Consider the following 12,016-nt stretch of genomic DNA (forward strand, 5'->3'; position numbering starts at 1 on the left):
GAGCCATCGCAGCCCGTTCCGGGAGAGGTAATTACTGGCACAGCGTTTATAAATAGAGCTTATACAGAAAGCGCTGAGAGCCCTTAAAGCCCTTAACCACCAAGCGTGGCTGTGGTGCGAAGGGGTTTTTAAGTGCCAGGTAATTCCAGGAGCTCCACTTACAGCCGCGTGTAAGGATAAACCCAGGTATGTTCATCACCGAGAAACACGGAGATAAGTATTTAAAAACACTTTTCTTTATTGCTGACTTTAATCAGCGATATTTATGGAACTGGAGTCTGTCAGGTTGCGCGTTGTGGCGTTGTCAGATTGTGCGTTGCGCGCAGGGGAGATGCGGGAACAGATGTGGGACCAGGTGCGGCTGCTGCGCTGCCAGCTCCGCTGCCTCAGCGGGGAACCTGGCTGCGAGCGGTGTGGGTGCTCCTGAGCTGAGGGGGTAGTCTCAGCACTATCAAAAGAAGTTGTACAGTCTAGAGCAACGCTTTGCTGGTGGGTCTCAGAAGAGAGGCACCTGCAGCAGCCTTGGAGCCTGGTTTTGTAGCTGTGCTGGGATGCAGGAGTGAGCCAAGGGTAGCTGTGCCACTGCTTTACTGTACTTGGTGGGTGGGGAAATGTGCAACGTGGGTTGCTTTGGCTAAAGCTTTGGTGCTATTAGAAAGCAAAAATGTCCAGTGCGAGTAATTTTCACTTCTATTTTGTATGTTCCATTTACTCTGTGCTCTTCATTGCTAATGTTTATTAATACACGAAATGATCAACAGATGCAACGAAATTCCATGCCCAGGAGGGCTAATCAAAAACCAGTGGTCATGCCAAAGCCAACAGGACTGAAAGCCCTGAGCATCCTTAAAGAGTAGGCCAGAAGATGCTGTGCGTAGGCGTTATTACTAAAATATTTTAATGCCTTATAGAGATCTCTTAAATATTTAAAAACAGCTATAGTGGAGCGCTTGCAGAAGACAGGGACAGTTCATGTGCTTGCAGTATTATGTTCCTGTTTCCTATTAACTAGCAGCTGTTGTTGTTTTTTTGAGAGTGTTGGAATAAGAAAAAGGGAAAAAGAGCTCCAGACCCTCTATGTGTATGTGGGGCGTTATTTGAGGGAAAATTGGAGAACTTGGAAAATTATTTTCTATTCATTTTTCTAGACTTTGAAATTGCTTTTTGGAAACCACTGATGTGTCAGAGTCTGATCTTGCAACATTTGCTCATCTGAGTCTCGTTGGTCCTGTAAAATTTGGTGAGCAGAGTAGGGTTAGGTTGTGCTACTCCTCTGCATCCAGGACGGGGTGTAGAGAGCTGGCACTCCTGATCACCAGTGCCACCCTCTGTCCATTGGTGTTCCAACTGGACAGGTAGGCCTACCTCATACTGCAGTCCTTGAGCTGATCCTTTTTTTTTGTAGCTCAGAAAGGAGGCATGCAGAGATCAAAGCTGTCAGGACAAGAAACTGAGAAAAATACAAAAAGGCAGCTCAAGAGGGAAAAGGAAAACTTTCAGTACAGTTTCCATGTCCTGGGAGCAGGTATTTGTAGATCAGTAGCTATGCTTGTTTCCGTCTGTGATGAAAATTATTCCTGTACTGATATGCCAGTGGATTGTATGAGGCTTAAAGCCTCAGCCAACCTGTAAAGGGCAATGGTCCTTTGTTTAAAATTGGATGTTTTTCTTATGAAAGGGGCTCTCCTTACTCAAGTTTTTTTTGTACATTGGCTAGCATGGCGAGAATCATGGTATTTATTTAAAATTGAAAATTTTCTTGTATGCAGCAGCAAAGTTAGTGCTTTCAAAATGCAGTACGTTAAGATAGGTGAGTTAAAATGGGCTGTGTTTCCTTCCATTTGTATGGATACTTCCCCAGCCAGGCATAAAAACATTTGTCCTTGCTATGTTAACTAACTGTCTCTGGGATAGAGCTATAGTTACAAGTTTTAATAATTCTGTTTTATTTGACTTCCTGTTCATTGTAATTGTTCTTGTAAAACCTGTTTTCTTTCTTGCAGTGAAGTCAAGAATTCTGTCAAGTTCAATATTCTCATTAGAAAAGACACTGGGTAGTCCTGTCTGGTCCAGTAGTCTCGTCTAGTCTTGTTGAGTCCAGTCTTGCCTTGTCCTGGGAATTATCTGTAGGTATCTCTATTTACGCAATTCCTGTGTAAAGTTTGCACAAATGATACCGAACTTTGAACAGAAGGCTAATGCTGGTGATCTATAGCTTACAATGCCTTTTGATCTATATTTTGTTCATGAATGTTGTTGGAATCAGGACTGAAAAATAACTCCTTTTTAAATTTAGCCTAGATTGATGCAATAGAATTAAGGGAAGATGTTTCGAGCTGGGCTAAAATGTATTTTTGCTTTCTGGTCCAAATACTGTTAATTATGGTTAAATTACTGCTGATATCAGAATCTCTTTAATTGATCTATTTGGTCATTTTTATGGCAGCAGGAAGTGAAAATGCCTTTCCCTTCAGTAGACTACGTAATTATAACTTTCTTCTTCAAGGTGTACATGGTTCTGGGGATCTGTTGTGGCTTTGTATTGAATGGGTGAAACCTACACGGAAGCATTATTATTAACTGTCTTCTTAATTTCAGGAACAAATGAGAGATGGTGTTTCACATTCTGCTTTGAAATAGTCTCATGAAAGATGTGTAGTTACCAAAATAGAGGTTCTTTCCTTAAAATAGGAGGAAAGGGTTAAGATACCTGGGTGACAGCTTTTGCTTCTTGCAGGGCCTGTATGGGAGGGCAAGTGATGTACCATAATCTCATGGATCATTCACAGCTCTTAATGCTAAAAATTTTTCATTTATTTTGAAAGTTAGAGCTTTAAAGCATTTATAATGTCCATGATGTATTGGTAACTTCATAAGCTTTTGAAACAGGTCTGATTTTCTTACAGAACATATAGAAGTAATCTTTGCCAGTTTCTTATGGAATTGTGGTTAAGCTATGAACAGTAAATTTTTGTTGCACATTTAAAAGAGGAACATGGATGTTTTTTTTCATTAAACCATACATTTAAGTTAATTATGAGTAGTACACGCTTATGTCAGGTAAATTATTTTAAAAGTTTTTTTTTTTTCCCTTCAGTTAGAAACCTGGGGGAAAAAAACCCCAAACTTCAGTCATAGGTTTTAGGAAATAATGCTCTCCTCTATCTTCATTAAATGACAGACTTAATAGCAGGTTGCAGCTAGATAATTCTGGCTTTCATAGCTCATCTATTAGGAAATGGATTAATGGAAGAGGAACAGGTAAGGCTGGCCTCCTAATAGCCATGCTGAGAGGCAAGTTTTCCACTGAAGCAGGGGTTGTGAAGTACAGCCTTTCAGATTTTGACCTTTCCTGTTTAATCACTCAAAATGTAGCTTAAAATGTACTCTGATTATAACCGGGGTGAATGGGGAGAGAAGTGGATGGGACTGTCTTGTTTTGCAGACCAAAATGAGGATGGTCTGTGCTTAAGAAATGGTATAGCTCTGGCTCCAGCCCCGGCTAAATTTGCAGGGGCTTTGTTTGTGGGACAGCTTGGAGGGAGACAAGGATACTGAAATACTGTCATTAGACTGCTCAGTTGTCTGCTGCTTCAGGTAGACAGCTATGCCTATTGAATCACCTCTGCTTTAAGCCGTCGTCAAGGCTTAAAGTCATGTCAGAGTCACTGGCTGATCGTATTGATGTCTCTGATGAGGGCAAAAGGGAGAGAGGGATATTTGTGAGCAGAGGGTGGCTTTCCTCACTGTATCCTCACCGAAATCTTTGGGTTTAGTGGCAGCCACTGGTTCCACTGTGGGGCTGACGTTTTGTTCTTTGGGCCTCGTTGTGGCACTGTTGTCGGTAAGACAATGGGGATGTACTTGGACCGTGCACGGACAGGAGTGGTAAAAAACAGGAAAGAATCACCCTTTCTCTCTCCATCTGGTCATCTGTGGCCACATACGCTTTCCATTCAGGCTGCAGAGCCGACTGCTGTGTAGCCAGTACGGAGGCTGTCCCGCAGCAGCAGTCTGCATGGATCATACAGTGCAGTACGTGCACCCCAAACTGAAAGGCCAGTGGGTTACATAGCATTGGCACCGGTTCTTTCGGCAACATAGGTGTTCTCAAGGAAATTGTTCTCAGAAATACTTAAGGAATGAGAACACTTGGAGGGACTTCCCAGATTTTATTTCTTGCCCCAGCCTTCTCTGTCAGACCTGAGCTGTAGGTTTTACTAATCATTCAGTTCTGGTTAACTACAAATGTAGCCAAACTCTCTGTTTTACTCTAATCTCTTCTACTAAGTTTTTTTTTTTTTTTTAGTACAAAAATGCTTATATTTGGGTTTTAACAGCATTTATGTAACTATGGGATGAAAATAAAAAAATAACAAAGAACCTGAAATGAAAGAACATTAATGAAATATTACTGTAAAGTTCAGTGAAGTCTTCATTGTTGAAATGGGTGCCCATGTGCTTTTGTGTATGCTGCTCTTTGAAAACTGAATGTCTCTTGGGCATTTTGATTGTTTGATTTTGTAGCGCCTTTCGGATGAGCAGACTCAGAAGGTGGACAATAATCACCAAAAATATGGAGAAATAAGGCATTACATATCTTTAACAATGAATGAAAAGCTGTACTGATATTTAACAGATATTCTAAGTACTTTTTTTTTCAAACAACATATGATTTTGCTCTTCCTTTCAGCTTACAAAAGTGTGAGTATCAAATTAACTGAAGTACACTGAGATGAAACCCTTGTGAAATAATGGACTGATCATTATCAGCTCTCAGTTAATTTTCTGTATGTTTTTCAGATCAGCTCTACAAAACAAGATGTACTGGCAAATAATTCTGACCATGTTTGAGCTCTTGGGTAAGTTACTAGAAAATTATGTCTGTTGGAAGTAATGAAGAGTAATTGCCCTTTCAGTTTTATAGTGGTGTTTCAAGCCAAGGTACTGGATCAATATCTTATGACAACATGCATCTAGAATACAAAAAAAGGGACCTGATGGTGTTATTGTGTGGAATTGAAATGTTGACACCTTTGGGGTTGTGCGTATGTTTCTTATCCCAAAGAGCAGTGCAACTGACTCTTTAAGATCAGGAAACATCAGTAGAAAGTATGTGGTAACTCAAGATGCATTCAAATAAACCTGCAGTCAAAATTTGATAAGATAGGTGTTCATGGTCAATTTGATTGTTACTCTAATAGGCCTAAAAGCAGAAGGGCTCTGTCAGAACTGCAAAGTTTCCGTTCATTGTAGCTCGGGTACCACTCTGAGTTTGAGTTCTAGCTGACATTCCTGCTTTCACGTGCATAGTGCTGTTTAAGCGTGCTCAGTTAAGTGCAAATGTTGAATATAATAAACTGGTTTTCTAATTGGGAGATGTCTGTAATGATATTGGTGAATGCTGTTCCGAAACAACTGGTATTTGCTGTTTATTATTTGGAATAAAATAAGTACTATTTAAAGACTTCTGGTGGTGATGCTTAGGGAGAAAGTAGATGCTGTCATCCAGTGAAGTTAGTTTCAAAATTTGTGTTGTCTTCCATCTTCACAAAAGAGAAATACGTCTTTAGATTTCTATATCTTTTCTATATACATGTGCATCTTTCTTTATACATACTTTTATGCACTCGGTATCAGCTCTTGTGTTGTTGACATTCTCCTTCTCTAAACATGTTGTGTACCTTTTAATTAGAAAACCTGGATGCCTCAGGGAGTTTTCATTAGGCTTCATTAGTTTTCATTAGGCTTCAGAGCAGTTTGTCACTATCTGATGACCTGTAAGGGCTGAAAGGCAGTGTGTCCATTGAGGGGCCATCTCTGTCTGATTCCAAAAAAGCAAATCTCCATGGCTAGCATCTTTGTAGCCCTGTGAACCCAGACATGATATAAGCTGCTCTTTGAGGAACAGAACTGTATGTGGTGGCCTCCTGCGTGTCTGTGTCATGGACAAACTGTTACACCTCTAGCAGGAAAACATTCTTAATGCACGCTGCAGTTTATTAATGGGCATTTAGGAGCTCTGTCAATCCAATGCTAAGTGTTGTCTGTTGTAATGCATTATAGTTGTTTTATTTCCTTAACACTTCTGCAGGGTGGTAAGTGGCTGCGCACATTTTGGCGGTACAGGATGTACTTCATTCCATGAAGTTGTCTGGTGCAGTGTGTAAGGGAGCAGTTGTTTTCTAGAACAAGAGATGACTGGCAGAGACGTCTATCCACCCTGCAATGGACTCTCTACACTGGGTGGTTTGTTAGCTCTCTGTCCTGCCTCACAGGCAGTCATGTCACCTAGTCATTTGTACTTTTTAATCATCTATTATTACACTAATAGTCTGGTCAACTGAATCCTCCACTTGCAGCTGGCAGGCCAAATGAAGCTGATATTTACAGGGGCACAAACTCCATTAAATGAGAGAGGGGCAAAGCAGAGCCCTTTGGAAGTCTGGTGATACAAAATCTGTGTAAAGAGAAAACAAAACTCTTGAATACACTGCATAGTAAAACAGTGTTTGCTTTTAAGGTAGCTGCATCTACTGTTATAAAAGCTTTCATTTTGTGTTTTTAATATTATTTAGCTTGTAACAGCTTATGTGCTGTTAATGAAAGTGCTAGGGAAGTACTGTTGGTTTGGGTTTTTTTCAATTTTGGCTGTTGCAGGGCATAGAGCATCAATTAATTTCTATCTAATGAACTGCCTAAAATATTCATGCCCTTACTGAGAGAAAAGCTAAATGCAGAAATGACCCACATGCTTTTCTGTAACTGCAGCTTTAATCTTTGAAATTCACACAGTATTTTACAGTAAGCTGTTTCCAAAACCGACATGCTCATCATTCTCAAGATCATTATTAGTGTAATTCAAGCAATGACTTACCAACAAGAGCTACAGATGTGGTCAGAGCAATTTTATTTTTAAGAATTGAAGTCTGATGAAAAAGATTCTTCTTTTCCTACATCTCATTTCCCAGATAATGCCCTGGGGTTATTTAGTTACATCCAGTCATATGTTCTTGTAATACTATTCTTCGGTATTTAACAGTTGCAATGTGACTATGTGTTATATTTACAATGGGATTATTTTTTCTATAGTAATTGAGCTGTGTTAAAAGAGCTGGATTGCAGGTGTCCCAGCACTGCAGGGGGAGATGCCACTCATACCTGTATACTGTGTGAACTTGGGTTTAGGTTTCGCTGTATTTTGAATTAATATAAGCTGATTTACCCCAAAGAGATGCTTCACCTGCACTCTTGGTCTCAACCTATTTCAAGAGGCTGAGAGAACAAAAAGATTACTGTAGCGACCTTGTGGGTGAAGGCTGGCATCTGCAGTTGTGATACCAGTTCAGAGGGGTTGTTTTATTAATTTTATCTGCAACTCAGAGGAGAATAGTCCCTGGAAACAGTCTGATTTATATGTAATGTATGTATTTCTGTATAACATCAGCCACTGCCTTTTCATTGTCAAGTAATATGAAGTCTTTATTTCTGACATCTTTGCCTTTGTATTTGCAGACTTTCTTCAAATGGCAGTTGCCCATTGTATGGTGCATCAAATTCCTCCCAGGAACTTTACATTACCCTGTATGCTGCTGAATGAGACTTTTTTGAATCCTTCCTCTGCTGGAGTTGTGGAGAGCTGGTCTGGTTTGAGGAGACATCATGGAGCATCCAAAACCAAGCCTCCCCTGCTAATAAATGAAGAAAGTTTTCTGTGTTGCCTTTGGAGTGATAACAACATTGATTGTTCTTTGTACAGAGCAAGCATGCAAGCAAGGAGATTTATTCCTTCAGAAATAAGTATATCTGCTTCTCAGGAAATAGGTAGGGTATCCATTCAAGGGTGTAAGAAGGTACTTCTTAAAAAAACAGTTGGGATGGTTTGTTGTCTGGGAGGAGAGGGGGTAGGTTTTATCACTGGGTATACACTTCTAACTAGAGCAGACAACATAGTGTGGTAAAATCCTTCCTCACAGAAGTCTGCAGTGAGGAAGGAAAGAGGAAGGAAATTGGATAGCACAGTTTCAAAGTGGGGAAAAAAGATAGCTGTCTTTCTAGAGGAATTCTGCATAAAATATGTAGCACTTTGTGTGAGGACTTAAGCCCAGACCTTCAAAGATGTTTAGACGCTATGAGAAATACTTAAAATATTTTTGTGGATATGGGCTTTAAAATTCCTTCAGGAGGTGGTGGAGATGGAGAGCAAGTGCTGTATTTTCTGCCTGAATTGCGATGCCTTAGTAAGTATGTGTACATGGATTAGACTGAATAATTTTTTCCTAGGCTGTTTTTCTCCTCCTGTAAACCACAGTCTGAGCAGCATATTGGCCTATTGGCACACTGCTTTCGGTGGCAGGAGTCTCATTGACCTCAGTGGAGCAGAATTTCATTTTATAAGAACTGTCCCATGGAACAAAGAAATCTCTGTTACAAAGACTGCTACACTGGATTTGTTGCTGCTGTGTGTGCAGTACAGCTGTGTGCGTGTGCACAACATGTGTGCAGTACAGCCATGTAGAGGCTGAACCGGTTAACAGTGGCAAAACCTTCGAGCAGCAGCCACATCTTAATTTCTTTCTTCCCCTTGTGGCCTTGTCCAGAAAGCCAGGTAAAATATATTCCTTCTCTAGTAATTAGAATGCAGCATCATCACATAGGTTGTTAGTCTTTTAAGCATTTAAGGGCGTACAAGAGTGCCTAATTCAGCAAGGATTAATTCACAAAAATTTGCACACTTGTCCAGTCTCACCTTCATGAATATCTGTTGCTTATTCTCTCTTAGTGAGTGCATTTTATCCTGGCTCTTCAGATGTTTGTGTTTTTTTTTTGTTTTGTTTTGGTTTTAATATAATTCAGAAATGTTTAATCCTTTTCTTTTGTTTAGATTCAAATTGGAACATTGAATGCTGGATAAAAGGCAAGCTGGACCTGTTAGTTTGTAGCCTTCGTTTTTTCAGTTTGTACTTGAGAGCTGACTTGAAGGTTAATCTTTTATATGCCATGTAAGTACAGAGTCTTAAATTTGTCTCTACTAGCACTGGAAATCTGAAAGCGCTTCCTAAAACACCAACGTTGGCCTCAAGCTTGCCACAAAGCGGTAACGTTCATTTTGCAAGCAGATGGTACTTTATGTACCTTTGCCATATATAAAAGTAATCTTGTATAATATGGAAAGTTTATATATCTGTCTTTGAAAGAGAACTGGTTGGAATGGAGAGTATCTCTGTCCTTTCCATATTTCTTAAAATGCTTTAATGGATTTTGGTGTTGATTTGTTGGTCTTTGCTGTTACATTTGCTCTCTTTTAAAGCTGTGAACTTGGTTCTGCCTTTTTTATGCTTTTGACCATGATGTTCTCTCTCTTGAAGTATGTGACTTAACATTTAATACAGTGCCAAGTGCTACTCTCTTCACATTGATGCCTCTGAGAGCCACTCACCTGTGCAGTTGTCAGTGTGGCAAATATTCACTGGAATGGTAAGAGATGGTAATCATCCTGACTGCAGGGTGAGCAGGTCTTGTGTATGTGACCTGCCTGATTTAATCATAAACAGATCTGTTTTGTTCCTTTCATGAAACCACACAGGTTTTTTTTTTCTGAATTACTGATTGGTTGGAAGGAATGGCATGAGCACACAGACTAAACAGAAGTAGTTGAATTAGCTGATTTTACAGACGGTGATTTCTACTTAAAAAGCCAGCTATCCCTTGCCATGAAATAATCCCTGTAGTCACAGTGGAAAGCAAGTTTATCAACTAGTAACACATATGGTTGTTTAGTTGATGTCATACTTTAAAGCTGAAATCATATTTTGAGTGGGTTCCCATTTCCAGTGTTCCTTGTTGCTTTGATTTCTGAAATACCTTTACACGTGTGTTTGAGGGAGTAGCAGATCTGAATTTGCCTCTGTTTCGTCCAGTCTTGACTGCACTAGGAAAATCTTTGATTGTAATCCCTACGCTGAATTTGTCTGGTATGCCTAACAGCCATGGAACAACAGATTCGCATCCCAGCTGGGATGAAGAGGTTCTTTGTATTACAAAGTGAATTATTAAGTGTGGCACAGTTTATGAGAGCAGGCCTCATAGAGTCACTGGAGTCCTTGTGGCATTTCCGTTCTTGATTACTTTTTGCTGCAAAGGAGAGATGCAGTGCAGACCCTGACACTGGAGAAGTTGTTTTACTCCCCAGATTTCACATTAATATTTTTCTTCTAGGTTCCCTTATGTTCTGGGGGAACAGCTAGCAAAGCAGTTCATATTTTGGTAAGCTGACAGCTTTCCCCGTTGGCTTGCTGCTACCTTAACATTTTATTCACATGAGCCAGAATACCTTGAAAACATTCCTGATTTTAAAAATATGCATCCCTGGCATGTGGTACTCCTTGGGAGTTTGGAGATCAAGCCAGAATTCTCACATATAGGACAGGCAATGTGCAAAAATAATGACCTAGAAGAATGTACAACAAAAAAAACCTTGTGTTGTGAGCAGCTTTTAATTTTTTTGGCTTTAAAGGAGTATTCTCTTATTTTAAACATCCACAGTTTGCTTGCTTGTGAAAGGTATTGGGTTACTTTGAATAGAAAATGTTTTGTTCAGGCCCAAACAGTGCTATGACAGTGTTCTGGAAGAGGCTGGAGCAATGACAGGCATTTTTACCTTCTCTAGCAGTTTGTCATTGGGAGGAGAAAGATTATTCTGAAACTTAATTAGACAAATTATGTTAGTTTTCTACCAAAAGTAAATGATCTTTCCAGTGGTATGTATTCTAGGAATACTGTAAACCCTGATGGCTAATTACATTAACTGAAATCACTCAGCCTTAGGGATCCTTTTATAGTGACATAGATGAATGCTCCCAGTTTAATTTTGTGCACTGATTATAATTTTCCCTTTCAACAAATGGTGATGTTTGGGGTGTGCTCCTATTTCTGACCTATTAGAAGTACCTGTGAGGCTCTCCTTTAGGTCTGGGCCAAGGCTTCCATGTTTTTACGGGTAAATCATGCAATTTGCCTTAAGACTGGTGGCGTGGTTGGGTGCATGACTTAGACATTGAGCTTCCTTCAGCTGGAGAACATTAACCTTGCAGGAGAGACTTATCCTCTTGTAAGCTAGGCAGCCATAGGATGTTCTGCAGTTCAATGGGGCAGCTTGTTCAAATAAGGACTGTCCTGGAGCTACTATATGTCAAATACATTGAGATACAATTATTGAAAATTCTTAGTACCCTAGCCTTGCTCCGTTGAGTCCTAATCAAGGTAGTGCTTGCACAAACAGAATATATGGAAATATTGAAAGCAGAATTGCAATGGTGACTTTAATTTCTGATATGCCTCGACATAGCTACCTAAAAGTGATTATGTACCTTTTCTGAAATTAGAGGAATTGCAAAAGTTAAGGTGTTTCTTCCTAAAACAATTTTGACCTTTTGTTTTTGTTTAGGTGTCTCCACTGCAAGAAATCGATTGAAATTCAGTAAAGACATTGTGCAGCTTCTAATTTAAAGCTTAAAAGTTCAGCATGGGGACACAGATTAATTTAGCATAAATAAAATCAGCTTCTGAAGTATGATTGAATTGTACACCAAAATACAAAACATTCAGGAGGCGTTAATGTAAGGTGTTAACTAAAAAGAACTATCTATGCACAGTTGAAAAGTGCACTGTTTGGACTGGAAAATTAAAATAAGCATTGGATACATGCTTGCAGTATTAATTTTTTTAATCCCTCTTCTACAGTGTCTTATGCTTAAGTCCCATGTTTGCAGCTTAAAGTCACGTTGCCTTTGCACGTTCTCCCTCCCTTCCCTGCCAGCCATTAAAAACTGAAGTGCAGTTCCCTAGTTTTCTGTTGAATCTCAGAGGTGGGCTCTGGTAGTCCCTTTGCAGAAGTTCATACGCTTAGTGCCTATGTTTTTTTTGCGTACCTCTCTATGCCAAGACAATTCTCTCCATTTCCAGCAGCCAATGCTATAAAACTGAATGAGGACATAGTATATGCTCATATGTTTTA

At 39.7% G+C, this 12,016-nt stretch overlaps 1 protein-coding gene across 1 annotated transcript in view; it reads left to right on the forward strand.

Annotated features, from left to right (window-relative positions):
* The first annotated feature begins 4,809 nt into the window (after nt 1–4,809).
* LEPR (leptin receptor) overlaps nt 4,810–12,016 on the forward strand; it is a 37,905-nt gene continuing 30,698 nt past the window's right edge. The window contains exons 1-3 of the mRNA XM_069861953.1: nt 4,810–4,862; nt 7,516–7,824; nt 8,885–9,002. Of these exons, the coding sequence (XP_069718054.1) occupies nt 4,823–4,862; nt 7,516–7,824; nt 8,885–9,002 (467 nt within the window). The 5' untranslated portion in view covers nt 4,810–4,822. The remainder of the gene's footprint in view (nt 4,863–7,515; nt 7,825–8,884; nt 9,003–12,016) is intronic.

This window comes from Phaenicophaeus curvirostris, chromosome 8 (genome assembly GCF_032191515.1).
Source record: "Phaenicophaeus curvirostris isolate KB17595 chromosome 8, BPBGC_Pcur_1.0, whole genome shotgun sequence".
In the NCBI taxonomy this organism is placed as follows: domain Eukaryota; kingdom Metazoa; phylum Chordata; class Aves; order Cuculiformes; family Cuculidae; genus Phaenicophaeus; species Phaenicophaeus curvirostris.